Source organism: Mesoplodon mirus (assembly GCF_964341445.2).
Source record: "Mesoplodon mirus genome assembly, chromosome: 3".
Classification (NCBI taxonomy): Eukaryota; Metazoa; Chordata; class Mammalia; order Artiodactyla; family Ziphiidae; genus Mesoplodon; species Mesoplodon mirus.
Window position 1 is genome coordinate 124,557,135 of NC_138978.1, and position 21,276 is coordinate 124,578,410.

A 21,276-nucleotide genomic window follows, 5' to 3' on the forward strand; every position below is an offset into this window, starting at 1 on the left:
CTAAAGTGGCTCTGTAGGAACCTTCACCTTCATCTAGGAGCCAGCCCGGGAACCTTCAGTGGCTGTTTTCACATCACACCTCATTGACAATAGAGGCTATACCTTGGAGAGATTGCAGGTTCGCTTCCAGACCACTGCAATAAAGCCAATATTGCAATAAAACGAGTCACACAAATTTTTTGGTTTCCCAGCACATATGAAAAGCTATGTTTATACTATACCATAGTCTATGAAGTGTGCAACAGCATCATGTCTATAAAAGAACATACATACCTTAATTTACGATGACCTTATTGCTGAAAATACCAAAACAATTTCAATAGTAACATCAAAGATCACTGATCACAGATCACTATAACAGATATAATAATAATGAAAAAGTTCAAAATATTATGAGAATTACCAATGTGCCACTTTGTGACACAGAGACACAAGGTGAGCCAAAAGCAGTTGGGAAAAATGGTACCAATAGACTTACTCAACGAGGGTTGCCACAAACCTTCAATTTGTAAAAAATGCAATATCTGCAAAGTGCAGTTAAGTTAGCACAATAAAATGAGATATGCCTGACCTGTCCAATGATAAAACTAAAACAATTTAGTTACGAGATTATTCAAGGGAAAACAAGCCATGGATTGAGGTAGTACAGTTCCTCATAAGCAGTGGAGAACTCTTCCCAAGGGATTTGGGCAAGACCAAGTTTTATAGAGCTTTAGAAGAGGCAATGTGGAAACAGGGCATGACTGGCTAGGAGGTTGGGAATTTCCTTATAAGGCTAACAGGTCCTGATTTCTAGAGTAAGGTAAGCTAAGTAAAGCTGAGTTGGAGGATTGTGATTGGTGTATGTTACGTCCCTGGACAGGTTTTTCCTGTTAAGTGCAGGCTGACTTAGGTTTAGATTTATGATGTGGTCTGGTCCACTGGGGTGGCTCCAATGTGTGGGTCCCATTATATAAATTAACCTTTAAGGTGTTATGTCAGCTCACGGAAGTCTTTTCAGTGGTTAAAGAATTTTTTTTTTTTTTTTTTTTTTTGCGGTACGCAGCCTCTCCCTGTTGTGGCCTCTCCCGTTGTGGAGCACAGGCTCCAGACGCGCAGGCTCAGTGGCCATAGCTCACGGGCCCAGCCGCTCCGCGGCATGTGGGATCCTCCCGGACCGGGGCACGAACCCATGTCCCCTGCATCGGCAGGCAGACTCTCAACCACTGTGCCACCAGGGAAGCCCTAAAGAAATTTTTTCACCTAAAAATCAGATAAGGGCTGGAGGTAGATTGGGGTTGGCAGGTGGGGTAGAACGGGGCAAGTAGCAAAGCCTTGGCCAAAGGAGTGGGGCTGTTGAGGTTTCTGAAGACCACAAAGTGTAAGAACAGGTTTCAAAATGTCATTTCCTTGAATATTACAGCTTGCTTCCTCAGAGAGCTTTTGGGAGAGAGGCCCCAGCAAAGGGCCGCAAGAGAGATCCCAGAGCAACTCATGTTCTGGGGATGTTGAGGGTGAACAAATGTCGATGAGGGTGACAACAGAAAGCAAAAAATGGAAACTAACATTGACTGGATACCCACAACGAAACCAGGGACTTTGCTAGCAGGCAAATTCTCTTTTAATTTTCAAAAACCTTGAGTGCGGTGGTTCTCAACCAGGGGCAATGTTGCCCCCAAGAGAACATTTGCCAATGTCTAGAGACATTTTTATTTTCACAACTAGGGGGTGCCCCTGACATCTAGTGGGTAGAGGTCAGGGATGCTGCTAAACATCCTACAGTGTATAGGACAGGTCCTCACAATGAGAATTATTTGGCCCCAAATGTCAATAGTACTGAGGCTGAGAAACCCTTCTTGAAGGACAGGAAGGCTAATCTTCATTTATACAGATGAGGAATCTGTAGTTCTGAGAAGCTACCTGTCATTCAAAATTAGACTTACGCAGCTCTAAAGCCCTGCTCTTGACCATGCCATAGTGATAAGAACAGTGATGGGTAAGAAAGATAAAGAACCAGGGCACTAATTGCTGCCCAAAGATATTTGTCGGAGGAATGAGTACAAGAGTGAACGACAAATGGGAACAGGAGGACGGCTGTGATCATCCTGTTGCCACTGTGACACACGTCTTTGTCCTTGTTCCACAATCCAAAACAGAGTCAGGATTATGATAATAAAGAAAATCAAATGGTGGGGGCTGGCCTCAAGTCGCTATGTTCGATCTCAGGAGGAGTCTGATGCCAGTGTTTGCGCCTCTAAATAGATCTAGAAGTATGGGGAGTCTGCTGACACACTCTCCTCCATCGCCTTTTCTAAGCAGAGAGACAGACAGGAGGTTCTGAGCTGAGTTTGGGTGACCATTTATTCCCCTCTTCCTCCCAGAGGCTGAGCCCAGCTGTGGCCCCAGAGGAAGAGGAGAATCTGTTTCCCAGTTTCCACATTTTCTGTGAATTTGGAGTGGCACTCAGCCAGATTGATTCTGGGAAACCCTGAAACTTCTGGGAGGGAAAAGTTGAGATGAAAGAGGGTGGAAGGGGAGGAGCCAATGACAAAAACAACACTTCTTTTCACTTCCTCTTTTGGACTCCAGAACTTGTCTGTTCTCTGGGGTGGAATCTGTCAAGCCTCGAGAGAAGTCTGTGCCTGCTGTGCTGGGCTGTCAGAGCCAACCTGCTCGCTCCAGGAGGTGATGGGGATCCCCTCATTCCTAGCCCTCCCTGCTGCCAGGAGTGACCGAGCTGACTGCACATTCTGCCATCCTTTGGGCCACATGCTACTGTGGACGGCTCTGCTATTCCTGGGTGAGGCAGGGTCCCCAGGAGGGGCAGTGGAGCAGGGGCAGAGGCAGGCATGCTTTTCTAACTCAGCTGCTGTCATCTCGGCTGGGGCTGGGCTTGGGCAAGGATGAGGGCTGGTGCGTGAAGCACGTCAGGAAAGTCAGGAGGGTGAAGGCAGGCTGATGAAAATCAGATTCTGACAACCTTGCTGGCCTTGGCAAATTATGAAATTGGCAGAGTTCTTTTTTTTTAAATTAGTTAATTTATTTATTTTTGGCTGAGTTGGATCTTTCTTGCTGCACGCGGGCGTCCTCTAGTTGTGGAGAGCAGGGGCGACTCTTCGTCGCGGTGCGCGGGCTTCTCATTGCGGTGGCTTCTCTTGTTGCAGAGCATGGGCTCTAGGCACGCGGGCTCAGTAGTTGTGGCACACGGGCTTAGTTGTTCTGTGGCATGTGGGATCTTCCCGGATCAGGGCTCGAACCCGTGTCCCCTGCACTGGCAGGTGGAGCCTTAACCCCTGCACCACCAGGGGAGCCCAGCAGAGTTCATTTTTTTTTAAGTCTTTTGCCCAGTTTCACTGGGCACCCAGGTCCCTGGTGCTCTGCCACCCCCCAGAGCAGAGCCAGCTGTGAGGAAAGTCTAGTGACCTAGACTTGAAGGACTAATGAGTGGCCAAGGTGTTTACCTTCCTTAGAAATTGTGTTTCACTGGGACCGTATCTTAGGCGGGAGGGCTAATGCTGTCTTAGGCCAATAGGAGGTGGGGGGAAGCAGTAAAACACATGGTTGGGGGCAGTGGCTGTTCTCTTTGCCCCTGAAACCACTTCAGGCAGAAGAAGCCTATTCTCTTTATGTGAAAGGAGATTCCCCTGGGCAAAAGCACAGGAGGGTCTGGGTTATCCAGGGAATGGGGATCAGAGAATACATAAGCCAGGCAATTCTAGAATCAGTTGTGGGACCAGAGGAATCATGCATACCTCCTTGCACTGCAGACAGAAGTGAAGAAAAGACCAAGCGCAGCAGAGCAAATTTACTAAAGTGTCAGAATGGCAATTTAGTCTTTCTGAAGATGGAGACAGTACATTTATAGAGATACCAATCTGGCCCCTGTGTGGCAACTTCATTAACACACAGCTGAACAAGTAAAGACATGGAAACCCAGGTGAACATAATGCAGACAGAGACCATCAAGAGAGTTAAGGGGATTTGCAAGGAGGTGATTATTTATAATGATGTATCATCATATCTGAACACCAGGCTGATCTTTGCTTTCTCTTTTACAGCTCCTGTTGTTGGGAAACCTGGTAACTGCTCACCACATCCTCTCCCTCCCCCAGCTACCCTCTCTCTGCTCCCTGCACCCTGTCTGGAGGTGCTCTAGGTGCACCAGCAATCCAGGACCGAGGTAGAGCCAGGAAAGAGTAATTGCTCCCACAAGGTGCCCTGCCCCACCCCCTGCTGTGTCCACCCCTTTCCTTCCTCCCAGGGAAGCCGAGGATGCACAGCCATGGGGCACAAGTGCCTCAGCCCTTATGCTTCTGTTACGGTGAGACCTCACAGATTCTGTCACAGAATATAACTGTCCTCTGTCTCAGTCGCCTTCCTCTTTCCAAACTAAATCACAAGCCCAGGCCATTTTAGTTTCAGTTGCATACAAAATCACATGATCTGCTTATGTTATCCCCATAACATATCTGGCACGTTAGTTAATTTGCTCTGCTGCTGTTGTATTTTCCTCACTTTATGTCTGCATTGATAAATCTTTTACTTTTCATGTATTTGAAGGCTTCAGGGCCTGTTCCCCTGGACACAAATAGGAGATACCACCGGTTCTGGTGGGATGAACACTGCTGGGCACTGCTTTCTCTGCACCACTAACCTCTCCACCTCCCAGGACTGGTAGTGGGATGGGGCTCTACCTGGGCCACTGAACGCAGGGCTCCCTAGACTGGCCTGCCAACCTTTCTCCTCTTTCTTATTCTTCTGAGGCCACAGTGACTCCTCTGTGCTTGGGTGTCAGGACAGGTCTATTCTAAAGGAGAAAGAATGGGGACTTCTCTGGTGGTCCAGTGGTAAAGAATCTGCTTTACAATGCAGGGGACGCAGGTTCAATCCCTGGTCAGGGAGCTAAGCCTGTGCCTCAGCTGGAGCCCACGGGCCACAAACTATAGAGCCTGTGCGTCACAATTACAGAAGAGAAAACCCACATGCCATAACTAGAAAGAAGCCCGCGCACAAAAAGGAAAGATCGTGCACCGTAACGAAGATCCCTCATGCCGCAACTAAGACCCGACACAGCCAAAAAATAAATAAATAAATACAGCTTTTTGTTGTTGTTGATCTGACTCCTTCCACTCTTTTCTTAAAAATGTATTTATTTCTTTTTATTTAGAAATAAATACATCTTAAACAAAAAGAATGGAAGAAGTCAGAACAGAAACGTGGTGTCTGACTCTCAGCCTGGCACCTCCACCAGATGTCCCCATTTGTTTTCTTCCAGCTGTGCAGAGAGTTTATCCACTAGTGTCCAAATGCCTCAGCTTACAGGGGAGGAAAGTGATTCCCCTAAGGATGTATGTGTAGTGTGTTTGTGTGTGCGTGTGTGTGTGTGTGTATGCTTGCCCCCTCTCCCATTCCCCTACCTCTTGTCCTCTCCCCTGGGAAGGAGGCAAGCTCCCTGAGAGAACCTGGGTTCCTGGGGGCCCCTGTTTGGGCTGCATGAGTTGGAGGAGCTGCCTTTGGTTGCACAACAGTTCTGGGTTGGGTTCCTCTCTTGATGTCTCCAGCATGGCCACAGTTTTCCATCATCTGAGATTTGGGGTCTGCTTAGGCCCTTGGGGTCCCTTTCCTCATGCTGCCTTCTCTCTCTGGCCCTCAGCAGGTCTCCCGAAGTCTGTGGTGAACATTCAGCCTGCGTGGATCAATGTGCTCAAGGAGGATTACGTGACGCTGATGTGTCAGGGGACCAACCTGTATGAAGGCAACCTCACCCTGTGGTTCCATAATGGGAGCTTCATCCAGACCCAGAACCAGTCCAGCTATAGCTTTAAGGCCAGCAGCAATGACAGCGGGGACTACAGGTGTCAGAGAGAGCAGACCAGCCTCAGCGACCCTGTGCATCTGGATGTGATTTCCGGTCAGTGGAGGAAGGCCTGGGAGAGTCTGGGAGAACAAGGATAGAAGAAATCTGTTACGTGGCAGAGGTTTTTTGGAAAGAGGAATTGCCTGCTTACTGGGAAGCATGGCTGTGAGTTGTTTGAAGGGGTTTTTGTCCACTCATTTCCCTTTTCACACACCCCATTGCTTAGTATGTGTGGTGAGGTGGAAGTTCCTAAGAGATTTCTCAGAATACGTTGGGCTGTGTTGTCTCGGTGCTGACTGAGCAAGAAGGTGACAAGGCCACTGACAGTCAGCTGGATATGAGAGAAGCAGAAGGAAATCCCAAATTCATACAAATCCTTCCATTTTTATGGCAGAGTCAAGTGCAGAGACAGACCACAACTGAATCCTAGCCCTGCACATTACTAGCCAGGTAAACATGATGATTTCATTTACCTTTGAGCTTCAGTTTCCTCATCAGCTCAGTGGAGATACTACTGCTGTCAGGTTCTATCCCCTATCAGGTTCTGGTGAGAATCAGCATTTCCCTGCCCCCGTGCCCTCTGTGCAACTTGAGGTGAAAGTTGTGTCTTTTTTTTTTTTTTTTTTTGCTTTATAACAAATTTAATCAGTTATACATATACATATGTTTCCCTATCCCCTCCCTTTTGCGTCTCCCTCCCACCCTCCCTATCCCACCCCTCCAGGTGGTCACAAAGCACCGAGCTGATCTCCCTGTGCTATGCGGCTGCTTCCCACTAGCTATCTACCTTACGTTTGGTAGTGTATATATGTCCATGCCGCTCTTTCACTTTGTCACAGCTTACCCTTCCCCCTCCCCATATCCTCAAGTCCATTCTCTAGTAGGTCTGTGTTTTTATTCCTGTCTTACCCCTATGTTCTTCATGACATTTTTTTTTCTTAAATTCCATATATATGTGTCAGCATACAGTATTTGTCTTTCTCTTTCTGACTTACTTCACTCTGTATGACAGACTCTAGGTCTATCCACCTCATTACAAATAGCTCAATTTCATTTCTTTTTATGGCTGAGTAATATTCCATTGTATATATGTGCCATATCTTCTTTATCCATTCATCCGATGATGGACACTTAGGTTGTTTCCATCTCCGGGCTATTGTAAATAGGGCTGCTATGAACATTTTGGTACATGTCTCTTTTTGAATTATGGTTTTCTCAGGGTATATGCCTAGTAGTGGGATTGCTGGGTCATATGGTAGTTCTATTTTTAGTTTTTTAAGGAACCTCCATACCGTTCTCCATAGTGGCTGTACCAATTCACATTCCCACCAGCAGTGCAAGAGTGTTCCCTTTTCTCCACACCCTCTCCAGCATTTATTGTTTCTAGATTTTTTGATGATGGCCATTCTGACTGGTGTGAGATGATATCTCATTGTAGTTTTGATTTGCATTTCTCTAATGAGTAAAGATGTTGAGCATCCTTTCATGTGTTTGTTGGCAGTCTGTATATCTTCTGTGGAGAAATGTCTATTTAGGTCTTCTGCCCATTTTTGGATTGGGTTGTTTGTTTTTTTGCTATTGAGCTGCATGAGCTGCTTATAAATTTTGGAGATTAATCCTTTGTCAGTTGCTTCATTTGCAAATATTTTCTCCCATTCTGAGGGTTGTCTTTTGGTCTTGTTTATGGGTTCCTTTGCTGTGCAAAAGCTTTGAGGTTTCATTAGGTCCCATGTGTTTATTTTTGTCTTTATTTCCATTTCTCTAGGAGGTGGGTCAAAAAGGATCTTGCTGTGATTTATGTCATAGAGTGTTCTGCCTATGTTTTCCTCTAAGAGTTTGATAGTGTCTGGCCTTACATTTAGGTCTTTAATCCATTTTGAGCTTATTTTTGTGTATGGTGTTAGGGAGTGATCTAATCTCATACTTTTACATGTCCCTATCCAGTTTTCCCAGCACCACTTATTGAAGAGACTGTCCTTTCTCCACTGTACATTCCTGCCTCCTTTATCAAAGATAAGGTGACCATATGTCCGTGCGTTTAACTCTGGGCTTTCTATCCTGTTCCATTGATCTATCTTTCTGTTTTTGTGCCAGTACCATACTGTCTTGATTACTGTAGCTTTGTAGTATAGTCTGAAGTCAGGGAGCCTGATTCCTCCAGCTCCATTTTTCGTTCTCAAGATTGCTTTGGCTATTCGGGGTCTTTTGTGTTTCCATACAAATTGTGAAATTTTTTGTTCTAGTTCTGTGAAAAATGCCAGTGGTAGTTTGATAGGGATTGCATTGAATCTGTAGATTGCTTTGGGTAGTAGAGTCATTTTCACAATGTTGATTCTTCCAATCCAAGAACATAGTACATCTCTCCATCTGTTTGTATCATCTTTAATTTCTTTCATCAGTGTCTTATAATTTTCTGCATACAGGTCTTTTGTCTCCTTAGGTAGGTTTATTCCTAGATATTTTATTCTTTTTGTTGCAATGGTAAATGGGAGTGTTTCCTTGATTTCACTTTCAGATTTTTCATCATTAGTATATAGGAATGCCAGAGATTTCTGTGCATTAATTTTGTATCCTGCAACTTTACCATATTCATTGATTAGCTCTAGTAGTTTTCTGGTAGCATCTTTAGGATTCTCTATGTATAGTATCATGTCATCTGCAAACAGTGACAGCTTTACTTCTTCTTTTCCAATTTGGATTCCTTTTATTTCCTTTTCTTCTCTGATTGCTGTGGCTAAAACTTCCAAAACTAGGTTGAATAAGAGTGGTGAGAGTGGGCAACCTTGTCTTGTTCCTGATATTAGTGGAAATGGTTTCAGTTTTTCACCATTGAGGACGATGCTGGCTGTGGGTTTGTCATATATGGCCTTTATTATGTTGAGGAAAGTTCCCTCTATGCCTACTTTCTGCAGGGTTTTTATCATAAATGGGTGTTGAATTTTGTCGAAAGCTTTCTCTGCATCTATTGAGATGATCATATGGTTTTTCTCCTTCAATTTGTTAATATGGTGTATCACGTTGATTTGCGTATATTGAAGAATCCTTGCATTCCTGGAATAAACCCCACTTGATCATGGTGTATGATCCTTTTAATGTGCTGTTGGATTCTGTTTGCTAGTATTTTGTTGAGGATTTTTGCATCTATGTTCATCAGTGATATTGGCCTTTAGTTTTCTTTCTTTGTGACATCCTTGTCTGGTTTTGGTATCAAGGTGATGGTGGCCTCGTAGAATGAGTTTGGGAGTGTTCCTCCCTCTGCTATATTTTGGAAGAGTTTCAGAAGGATAGGTGTTAGCTCTTCTCTAAATGCTTGATAGAATTCGCCTGTGAAGCCATCTGGTCCTGGGCTTTTGTTTGTTGGAAGATTTTTTATCACAGTTTCAATTTCAGTGCTTGTGATTGGTCTGTTCATATTTTCTATTTCTTCCTGGTTCAGTCTCGGCAGGTTGTGCATTTCTAAGAATTTGTCCATTTCTTCCAGGTTGTCCATTTTATTGGCATAGAGTTGCTTATAGTAATCTCTCATGATCTTTTGTATTTCTGCAGTGTCAGTTGTTACTTCTCCTTTTTCATTTCTAATTCTATTGATTTGAGTCTTCTCCCTTTTTTTCTTGATGAGTCTGGCTAATGGTTTATCAATTTTGTTTATCTTCTCAAAGAACCAGCTTTTAGTTTTATTGATCTTTGCTATCGTTTCCTTCATTTCTTTTTCATTTATTTCTGATCTGATTTTTATGATTTCTTTCCTTCTGCTAACTTTGGGATGTTTTTGTTCTTCTTTCTCTAATTGCTTTAGGTGCAAGGTTAGGTTGTTTATTCGAGATGTTTCCTGTTTCTTAAGGTGGGATTGTATTGCTATAAACTTCCCTCTTAGAACTGCTTTTGCTGCATCCCATAGGTTTTGGGTCATCGTGTCTCCATTGTCATTTGTTTCTAGGTATTTTTTAATTTCCTCTTTGATTTCTTCAGTGATCACTTCGTTATTAAGTAGTGTATTGTTTAGCCTCCATGTGTTTGTATTTTTTACAGCTCTTTTCCTGTAATTGATATCTAGTCTCATAGCATTGTGGTCGGAAAAGATACTTGATACAATTTCAATTTTCTTAAATTTACCAAGGCTTGATTTGTGACCCAAGATATGATCTATCCTGGAGAATGTTCCATGAGCACTTGAGAAAAATGTGTATTCTGTTGTTCTTGGATGGAATGTCCTATAAATATCAATTAAGTCCATCTTGTTTAATGTATCATTTAAAGCTTGTGTTTCCTTATTTATTTTCATTTTGGATGATCTGTCCATTGGTGAAAGTGGGGTGTTAAAGTCCCCTACTATGATTGTGTTACTGTCGATTTCTCCTTTTATGGCTGTTAGTATTTGCCTTATGTATTGAGGTGCTCCTATGTTGGGTGCATAAATATTTACAATTGTTATATCTTCTTCTTGGATCGATCCCTTGATCATTAGGTAGTGTCCTTCTTTGTCTCTACTAGTAGTCTTTATTTTAAAGTCTATTTTGTCTGATATGAGAATTGCTACTCCAGCTTTCTTTTGATTTCCATTTGCATGGAATATCTTTTTCCATCCCCTTACTTTCAGTCTGTATGTGTCTCTAGGTCTGAAGTGGGTCTCTTGTAGACAGCATATATATGGGTCTTGTTTTTGTATCCATTCAGCCAATCTGTATCTTTTGGTGGGAGCATTTAGTCCATTTACATTTAAGGTAATTATCGATATGTATGTTCCTATTCCCATTTTCTTAATTGTTTTGGGTTCGTTATTGTAGGTCTTTTCCTTCTGTTGTGTTTCTTGCCTAGAGAAGTTCCTTTAGCATTTGTTGTAAAGCTGGTTTGGTGGTGCTGAACTCTCTCAGCTTTTGCTTGTCTGTAAACGTTTTAATTTCTCCATCAAATCTGAATGAGATCCTTGCTGGGTAGAGTAATCTTGGTTGCATGTTTTTCTCCTTCATCACTTTAATTATGTCCTGCCATTCCCTTCTGGCTTGTAGAGTTTCTGCTGAGAGATCAGCTGTTATCCTGATGGGGATTCCCTTGTGTGTTATTTGTTGTTTTTGCCTTGCTGCTTTTAATATGATTTCTTTGTGTTTAATTTTTGACAGTTTGATTAATATGTGTCTTGGCATATTTCTCCTTGGATTTATTCTGTGTGGGACTCTCTGTGCCTCCTGGACTTGATTAACTATTTCCTTTCCCATATTAGGGAAGTTTTCAACTATAATCTCTTCAAATATTTTCTCAGTCCCTTTCTTTTTCTCTTCTTCTTCTGGAACCCCTATAATTTGAATGTTGGTGCGTTTAATGTTGTCCCAGAGGTCTCTGAGACTGTCCTCTGTTCTTTTCATTCTTTTTTCTTTATTTTGCTCTGCAGCAGTTATTTCCACTATTTTATCTTCCACCTCACTTATCCGTTCTTCTGCCTCAGTTATTCTGCTATTGATCCCATCTAGAGTATTTTTTATTTCATGTATTGTGTTTTTAATCGATGCTTGATTCATCTTTAGTTCTTCTAGGTCCTTGTTAACTGTTTCTTGCATTTTGTCTATTCTATTTCCAAGATTTTGGATCTGGGAAATAGAATCTTGGATCATCTTTACCATCATTATTCTGAATTCTTTTTCAGGTAGACTGCCTATTACCTCTTCATTTGTTAGATCTGGTGGGTTTTTATCTTGCTCCTTCTCCTGCTGTGTGTTTTTCTGTCTTCTCATTTTGCTTATGTTACTGTGTTTGGGGTCTCCTTTTCGCAGGCTGCCGGTTCGTAGTTCCCGTTGTTTTTGGTGTCTGTCCCCAGTGGCTAAGGTTGGTTTAGTGGGTTGTGTAGGCTTCCTGGTGGAGGGGACTAGTGCCTGTGTTCTGGTGGATGAGGCTGGATCTTGTCTTTCTGGTGGGCAGGTCCACGTCTGGTGGTGTGTTTTGGGGTGTCTGCGGACTTTTTATGATTTTAGGCCACCTCTCTGCTAATGGGTGGCGTTGTGTTCCTGTCTTGCTAGTTGTTTGGCATAGGGTGTCCAGCACTGTAGCTTGCTGGTCGTTGAGTGAAGCTGGGTGCTGGTGTTGAGATGGAGATCTCTGGAAGATTTTTGCCGTTTGATATTATGTGGAGCTGGGAGGTCTCTTGTGGACCAGTGTCCTGAAGTTGGCTCTCCCACCTCAGAGGCACAGCACTGACTCCGGGCTCCTCAATTTGGGATGATGTGTTGTCTATTCATGTATTCCACAGATGCAGGGTACATCAAGTTGATTGTGGAGCTTTAATCCGCTGCTTCTGAGGCTGCTGGGAGAGGTTTCCCTTTCTCTTCTTTGTTCTCACAGCTCCTGGGTCTCAGCTTTGGATTGGGCCCCGCCTCTGCGTGTAGGTCGCCGGAGGGCGTCTGTTCTTCGCTCAGACAGGACAGGGTTAAAGGAGCAGCCGCTTCGGGGACTCTTGCTCACTCAGGCCGGGCGGGAGGGAGGGGCATGGAGTGCGGGGCGAGCCTGCAGCGGCAGAGGTCGGCGTGACGTTGCACCAGCCCGAGGCGCGCCGTGCGTTCTCCCAGGGAAGCCGCCCCTGGATCCCGGGACCCCGGCAGTGGCGGGCTGCACAGGCTCCCGGAAGGGCGGTGTGGGCAGTGACCTGCGCTCGCACACAGGCTTCTTGGCGGCAGCAGCAGCAGCCCCAGCGTCTCACGCTCGTCACTGGGCTCCGCGCTTTCAGTCGCGACTCGCGCCCGTCTGTGGAGCCCCTTTAAGCAGCGCTCTTAATCCCCTCTCCTCGCGCACCAGGAAACCAAGAGGGAAGAAAAAGTCTCTTGCCTCTTCGGCAGCTCCAGAGTTTTCCCGGACTCCCTGCCGGCTAGCTGTGGCACATTAGCCCCCTTCACGCTGAGTTCTCGCCGCCAGCCCCAGTCCTCTCCCTGCGCTCTGACCGAAGCCCGAGCCTCAGCTTCCAGCGCTGCGCGCCCCGGCGGGCGAGCAGACAAGCCTCTCGGGCTGGTGAGTGCCGCTCGGCACCGATCCTCTGTGTGGGGATCTCTCCGCTTTGTCCTACCCAGGTATGTGGGGAGTTTCTTGCCTTTTGGGAGGTCTGGGGTCTTATGCCAGCGTTCAGTAGGTGTTCTGTAGGAGTTGTTCGACGTGTAGCTGTATTTCTGGTGTATCCGTGGGGAGGAAGGTGATCTCCGCGTCTTACTCTTCCGCCATCTTACCCGGAAGTCGAAAGTTGTGTCTTAACCACCTTTTATATCCAGCCCCAGGCACGGGACACGGCTTAATAGATGTTTGCTGAACAGATCAATGATCCTCCAAAGCTCCTGGCAAGAAAACATTCTCCATAGAGAAAAGCTGCAGTGTGATTATGATGAATATTGTCATTGCTATTCTTCACTTAGTCCCCTTCCCTCACCCAACTCTCAGATTCTCCTCGAAGGTATCTAGGCCCGGTGGGCCTGCAGCTCCAGGCCTGCAATCTCTACCCTCTGTGCTCAGCAGGAAAAGACAGTCCTGGAGGGAAGCTCCAGAGGCCTGGCAGGGCCTCAACCTCAGTGCTCCTGCCTCGATAGGAAGGGGTGGAGCTGAGGGATCCCTCCCCCGAGACTGAGCAAGTTCCCACCCGACCAGCAGGTGCGTTGACAAGGAACCCTGGCACATGAGGTGGACACCACCCTGAAGGACCTAGGTGAGGAGCTAGATGTGAAGGCCTGGCGCCAGAGCACCAGCCTTGGGGACCCTGAAACACTATCATGGAGACTAGAGTCAACAGAACGCCGACTGCACCACTGGGAGTCCCTACTCAGGTGGTAGCGCTCGTTCCCAGACAGCTCAGTGCCACGGTATGAACAGCAGGCAGAGCAGGCACTGCAGGGGCAGCTCCGTGGGCCTCAGTATCTCCACCAGTTCGTGTCCAGCAGCAGCTCAGCAGGCCCAGCTGCATAGCCTGGCTGCTATCTAGTGGCCACAACTGCTGGCAGCCAGCAGGCCAGCTCCCCCAAACACCAGCACAACGCAGCAGCTGAGCACCACCCAGGCCTCAGTCAATCTGGCCACAACATCAGCCTCCCAACTCACCAGCCAATCCCGGAGTGAACTCTCCCAGTGTTACCACTTTGACCCAATGTGTGCTACTGGGGAACACCACCTCCTCCCCCTCAACCTGTCCCAGGCCCAGATGTATCTAAGACCACAGCTGGGAAACCTATTCCAGGTAAAGCAGACCTTGGCCCAGAATGTGCCTCTAGCTTCTCAACTCATCCTTTTGCCTATCAGGGCAGTGGCAGTACTCCAGCAGGAGGGGCTGTCTGCTCAGGCTGCTGGAGTCCATGTAGATGCAGTTTAGGTAAAGACCTTGGCACTGAGGAACAACAGGCTCAGCCCAAAGCTCCACCCAGAAAGCTATTCCCATGTTTAGCCTCCCCCAGGCCTCTAGCCAGGCCCTAGCTGTGGCTCAGGCTCCCTCTAGGGCCTCAGGCCAGTTCTTTAGCCTTAGTCCAGCTGGTGGGGCAGTGGGAAGAGCATTCGAAGGTACATGGGTCCAGGCGGAAGTGGCCACCCACCTGGGCCTTTGGGTCAGTGGCCCTCCTCAGGAATAGGTGGTGCTTGGAGCTCTCCCAGGAAAGGCACAGGAGTGGTGGAGCCCTTGCCTGCATCCCCAACAGTGACTGATCCAGGGCAGCTAGTGCAGTGGCCAAGAAGACAGAAGCAGGTGGGAGTGGTCAGCAAGACAGGACAGCTGCGCCTGCTCCCAGCCAGACCCTTACTAGCTCAGTCACCACACACAGATCCAGCCCCATTCACTGATTTAGCAACAGCAACAGATCCAGCTCTTGGAGAAACAGGTGGCGATGTGGCAGCAGATTGTTATCTACCACTGGCGACAGCTCCAGCGCCATCAGCTCCGGTGCCCTCCCCACAGCTACACCTCTCCAGCTGGTCCAGCAGCAGCCACAAGCCTCACTGCCCCTCAGCCACCACAGTCCAGGTCCCTGTTGTCTTCTGCATGCAGTCCGTGCACCTGCCGGGCAAACCCAGACGCTGGCTGTCAAATGCAAGGAGGAGGGCAATGACGTCTCCACGTTGGGTTCCGTGCTCCTGCCAGGGCTTCTCCAGTAGCAGAGAGCCCCAAGGCCACGGAGGAGGAGAGCAGGCTTGGAGAAGAAGCTGAACTAGTGACCAGTGGGAATGCTAATTCACCAAGCAGTGAATTAGCAGCCGTGGCCCCTGCCCATCAGCACCTCCTCCTACACTAGCCATGATGTCCAGATAAATGGTGACTCAAACAAACCCCCACAAGCCATTGTGAAGCCCCAGATGCTCACCCACATGATTGAGGGCTTTGGTATCCAGGACGGAGCAGAACCTGTCCCAGTGTGCTGTTCTCCATTACTGAAAAGCCACTACAGACTGGCCTCCCGACAGGGCTGAATGAGAATCAGTCAGGTGGCCCCTGGGGAGGGGAGAGCCCATCTGCTGAGTAGTCAAGAAGACAAATCTCCTGAAGTTCCAGCACTGTGGGAAGTACAGTCTGTGACTCCAAGAGTTTCTGCTCCATGACTTGTACTAAAAGGTACAGTGCGAACTGTAGCTGCCAGTTCTGGTTGAAGAGGAGAAACATGAAAAAGTTTCAGGAAGCCCACTATGGCTTGTGTTCACCAGTGTGGACGCTGCTGCAGCTCCTCTGCCATCACCCATGCTAAGATCCAGGGCAAGTGCTACAGGGGTCAGGAGGACTCTAGGTGGGGTTCAGAGAATTCCAGTCATGGTAAAGAACTCTCTCCAATGTCCCTGGGCCTTTATCGGTGAGAGATGGACATGGGGAATGTGACCCAGGGAACCTCCATACAGCTGTGCCTACACCAGGATTCATTGCATCAACCCTGTGTTCCTGTCCAGTAATCTTAGCCACTGGAGTGCAGAGGAGGTGTATGAGTTTATTGCTTCTCTACAAGGCTTCCAGGAGATTGCAGAGGAGTTTTGTTCCCAGGAGATGGATGGAAAGGCCCTTTTTTGGCCTAAAGAACACCTCGTGAGTGCCGTGAACATGAAGCTCGGCCCTGCCCTCATGATCTGCACCAAGAAATTGTCCTCGGGGAGACCTAAGGTGGCCCTCTTGCACAAACCAGCCTAAGGCTGCCCCTTCCACTGTCCAGGTTACAACCTGGTACCAGTAGAGACTTTGCTGAGAAGCAAGTGCCGTTCTAATGATGTGCACCTGCAGTAGAGGGGATTCCCCAGACAGGGAGGAGAAGTGCGGGAATTGGTTGCTGGTGCTACATGGAAGCAGCTTTGACATTTTCTCTGGGTTCTACTTCATTTAAAAAAATCTTCACAATTCTCAGCATTCCCACCTACCCCAATCCAACCTTTATAAAAGAGGCAGTCTAGGGCTTCCCTGGTGGCGCAGTGGTTGAGAGTCCGCCTGCCGATGCAGGGGACACGGGTTCGTGCCCCGGTCCGGGAAGATCCCACATGCCGCGGAGCGGCTGGGCCCGTGAGTCATGGCCACTGAGCCTGCGCGTCCGGAGCCTGTGCTCCACAATGGGAGAGGCCGCAACAGTGAGAGGCCCGCGTACCGCAAAAAAAAAAAAAAGAGGCAGTCTAGGGAACCAGGACTGCTCACCTAATCCTGGAGTGGAATCTCTAGTCAGGGCCTGAGTTCCTCAAGAGGAGGAATACACAGGATGGGAGGAAATGGGTGGAACGCAGTGGTGGCTCCCCAGTGGGAGAGGTGGGGTGTTCTGGCTTGTGTGACCCAAGTCGCAAGATCTGGTGCTCCCCACCTTCCCTCTGGATTGTCCCACTGTAGCCATGGCCCAGAGTTTTCTCTTCGTTGTCACTCCCTCCCTCAGTATTGAACATTTTCTCCTGCATTTGTGGCAGGCTCAGCGGCCAGTGTAGAGCCTTTTTTGGCATCACTCCGATCTGCTGAAGGGGCTAATAATCGTGGTGACTAGCACACGTGTGGCTGTTGTCATTTCTTTCTCGTGTCCCGGCTCCCTTCCAACGTATCTATTGTTTTCTACCCTTTCTTTCCAATTCCAACTCTACTCTGTCCTATAGCTTTAGGAAAAAGGAATGCGTGGGCTGAGGTCAGATTATAAGTACCCACCTTAGCCTCTATTCCCTATATGACAAAGAAATTAAATATCTTTTTCCTCAGTAAAAGGATGAAAATCGGGGGAAAAAAGTACACAGCAGGCTAATGGCCCACCCGTGTCACTGCTGCCAAAGTCCCCACTGAAGTGAAATTCCATATTTACTAACATGCACCAAATAAACTAATATTTGTTAGATGTCCGTGACTTTCCCCAAAGACACTTGACTCTGCTGTGTCCCCCTCACATGTTGTCTCTTATGTCACACTGAGTCCTTCCCTCCCTCCCTCCCTCAGGGAAGGGACTGTACTCTTGGGTCTCCTGTATCCTTCCTGCAGAAAGAAGCCTGTTGGGCAGGACAGGAACAGGAAGACAAGCATATCCTGAGCACCTACTATGTGCCAGGAACTACTGTAGATAGCTAATGGTATTATTGTGACTCTTTTCACATACGAGGAAACGGAGGCCCAGAAGAGTTAAATTATTTGCCCAAGATCACAGAGCTCATACATGATGGAGCCAGAATTACAGACCAGGGGTGCCTGATTCCAGACTTACGCTCTTCCCTCCACACACAGGGGCCCACCAGTAAGGATGGTCTGGGTCTCGGATTTGAGTCAAGACCTCCTGGGTCCTGTGGTCCCTTTGTGTCTTTCAGACTGGCTGCTGCTCCAGACCCCCAGCCTCGTGTTCCAGGAAGGGAAGCCCATCGTGCTGAGGTGCCACAGCTGGAAAAACAGCCCTCTGAATAAGGTCATATTCTTCCAGAATGGAAAATCCAAGATGTTTTCTCATCTGCGTTCCACCTTCTCTATCCCACAAGCAAACCTCAGTCACAGTGGCGAGTACCACTGCACGGGATTTATCGGGCAGACAATGCACTCATCACAGCCTGTGACCATCACTATCCAAGGTGGGAACCAATGCTGTTTAAGGAGCTTTACACCTTGGAAGGATAGGTAGTTAGAGGATCACTGATCTTTTTCGTACTTCAGAACCTTTGTTCTCACGAGTATGCCTGTTTGACATCAACGGGAAAGTTCTAGCTTGACCTAATTGCTGTGTGAATTTGCAGCTCTGTTCCAGCTCATTTCTCAGGGATTATAGAAATGGGTGTCCTTCATTTGGAGTTTTAACTCTTAGGGGACAGAAGCCACCCTTTCATCCTCCATATCCATCCACCAGACATTGCCACTCTCCCTCTCTTCCACCTTATTCAAACCACTTTATCATATGTCCCTCTAGGTGTCTTATGCTTGCTTGTGTCTCCCTACTGAACCTCTCAGCCTAAGCTCAAATCTTAGCTCAAAGCAGCTGCGTTGGCATGAGAATCTCTCTCTACGTACAAAGAAAGAGGCTTCTGACTGTTCTTGAGAAATTGTATATTGTGGGATCCATATCATACCCTTTCAGTCAGCATCACAAGCTATTTATGCCAGACTAATGTTGGTTAGTGAATACCCAGTCCTGGGCTCAGAGGAGGTGGTGAGTGAAGATCTGTTGATGTGGTCTGTGGATTCCCTAGTTCAATGTTTCTCAAAGGCTGTTCCCCAATCACATAACTCCTTGAGAGGGCTTTCAGAATGAAGGGTTCTGTGATCAAATTGATGCAGAACACACTACATACTCTGTTCCTCTCCTTTTATATTCATAATTGAGATTAAAGTATTCACGAAGTCCTGTCTTAAAGGAAACTTTTAAACTAGGTTTCATAAGGCATTTGCTAAACCCAGGTAACCACAAAACCTTTTTTCTTTATAACTTCTATTAATGTCCTTCAGAACAGATGTGCCTGAGGTCATCCTTTGGGAAATGCTGATCCAGTGCTTTATTTGGAAAGGCAGAGAGAGGAAGGATAGATCCTCTGAAGCCTTCCGGGGCTAGCTGTCTGCTCTTGGCCTTCGCCTCAGCCTTTAGCTTGGGTGACTTCACAAAGGCTTCCCACCGGGGACCTGAGCGTTTATTCCAAATTTCTGTCTTAACAGCTGTCATTTTTCCCATCCCTCTGCCTCTCCTATTAGGTTCGGCAATTCTATTCATCATTCCACCTTGGTATCAAATCACTTTCTGCCTGGTGATGGGGCTCCTTTTTGCAGTGGATACAGGGCTGTATTTTTCTGTGCAGAGAGACCTTCAAAGCTCAGTGGGAGACTGGAAGAACTGCAAAGTCAGATGGAGCCAAGGCCCTCAGGATAAATGACCCCTCATCCCACAGCTAAGAGCACTGGCAGCAGCATCTCTTCAGGCCGTAACTTTCCTCTTCCCCAGGCCCCACCTTGACAGCAACGTGGGCTAAGGAGCCTCCGGGGAAAGAAAAGGCCTGTGATCTCCAGAGCGAAAATCCTAATAGGCCCTACCTTCACTGATTTCCCTAAGGCCAAGGCACAGTCACAGCCCACCCAGCTCTACAAGGACTCAGAGCAAATGTGTTTTCACAGATCTTTGACAGAGGTTCCTCAAATACATGAAATCTCAGGAAATCCTGCTTCTACTTCCAAAATAAATCCAACAATCTGACCACTTCTCAGTACTCTACTCCTAGCATCTTAGTCCAAGCCACCATCATCTCACTTGAATTACTGCAGCAGCCTCCTGACTGCTCTCCCTGCACTCACCCATGACACTTGACAGTCCATTCTCACCATAACAGCCAATGTGTGTTGTATCTGTCACGTCTTTTCTTGAAGCCATGCAATAGCTTCCCTCTTGCATTTAAAGTAATAGCTAAAGCCTTTGTAATGTTCTACAAGGCACTACATGATCTTGTTCCTCAGTGCCTCTTTAACCTCATCTACTGCTCTCCTTTGCTTCCTTGAACTCTTCAATTATACTTCTGCTACAGGTTTATATGTTATTTACTGTTTCTGAAATGTTCATTCATACAGATATCTACATCATGCTTCATCATGGTCTTTACTCAAATATCACCTTATCAGTGAGGTCTCCTTGATCATTCGGTATAACCCCACTCCTCCACCATCTCCTAATCCCACTCTCCTGCTTTATTTTCCCCATTGTACTGATCACCAACTGGAGTACCATATGTTCACTTGTTTGATTGTTTACTGCTGTATTTTTCCCCTATTGTATGTATCACCAATTGACTATCCCCTCTCCCATCAGAATATGCTCCAGGAGAGCAGGGCCTTTGTCTGTTTTGTTCACTACCATATACTTAGAGTCAAGGTCAATGTCTGGCACTTGATAAAGCACTCAATACATATTTGTGGAATGAGTAAATTCTTTAGCATTTGAAATTAGAGACATTTTTAGGTACATCTATTCCATCTTCCCAGAAGCAGAGGTCCAATTCAGTACTACTGAACACCCTATTAGATACTACCCAATATATACCACTAGTACATGCATTTCAGCTTTGAATATATTTGCCTACACTCAGTATTATTTACTTTCACCCATCACATCTTTTAAAGTAGTATATCAGTTGGACCTACCTCCCTTTAATTGAATTGACTTCCTAAGCCTGTAGAGTAGCATTGTGAAAAGCATACTGAAGAGAGCCAAACAACCTGGATTTGTGTTTCATTTCTACATTTGCTAGCTGGTTTGTCTTGAAGAATTCATTGAACTATTTTATGAATTAGATTCTTCTTCTGTAAAATGGTAATATCTTTATCTCCCTCCCCAGGGATATCATGTGAGGTTAAAGTGTAACAACATATATGGAAGCATAATGTCTTTGGAACATAATAGGCGTTTAATAAATGCTCATGGAACCTGATGTCTTTGGAGCACACTATTTGGCTGGCATTTTCCCCTTAAATAGATAAGATTGCTTTTACTATAGTAACTGAAAAAAAAGGTAAGAAGGTCTAAGTTGGAGTTGGGGTGGACCAGAAGGTAGAACTGAGTGAGTTACATTTTTGTGGCTAGTCACATCAGAAAAAAAAATGGGGATAATCCCATTTGACCAGCTGTAGCCAGTATATTAAGCTCATATGCTGTAAAAATACAATCTCAGTGGCATAAAACATCAAAGGTTTATTTCTTATTCATTTTCTGCTTCCAGTCTTCCTGAAAGACTCCCCAGGAAGCTGTCTTTCATGGGATGGCTCAGGTTTATACTTCCATTTCAACACCAGCTACCACACATTGCCAAGGAAGGCAAAGAGAACAGTGGCAATTAGGATGGTAATTAAATGCCCTCTGCCCAGAAGTAACATATCACACATACTTAAATTTCATTGATCAAAACAAGTCATATGGGGGCTTCCCTGGTGGCGCAGTGGTTGAGAGTCCTCCTGCCGATGCAGGGGACACGGGTTCATGCCCCGGTCTGGGAGGATCCCACGTGCCGCGGAGCGGCTGGGCCCGTGAGCCATGGCCGCTGAGCCT

General features: G+C 46.6%; 1 protein-coding gene and 1 pseudogene across 2 annotated transcripts; both read left to right on the forward strand.

Moving 5' to 3' along the window:
* The first annotated feature begins 2,593 nt into the window (after positions 1-2,593).
* On the forward strand, positions 2,594-20,141 carry LOC309800222 (low affinity immunoglobulin gamma Fc region receptor II-like). The gene is made up of 4 exons (XM_082614212.1): positions 2,594-2,779; positions 5,633-5,890; positions 17,579-17,833; positions 18,942-20,141. The coding sequence occupies exons 1-4, from the start codon at positions 2,668-2,670 to the stop codon at positions 19,118-19,120; spliced, it is 804 nt and encodes a 267-aa protein (XP_082470338.1). The 5' UTR covers positions 2,594-2,667; the 3' UTR covers positions 19,121-20,141.
* On the forward strand, positions 5,996-16,445 carry LOC309800855 (polyhomeotic-like protein 1; annotated as a pseudogene). The gene is made up of 3 exons: positions 5,996-6,001; positions 13,393-13,453; positions 13,647-16,445. The product of its transcript is annotated as a polyhomeotic-like protein 1 (transcript).
* Positions 20,142-21,276: the final 1,135 nt, after the last annotated feature.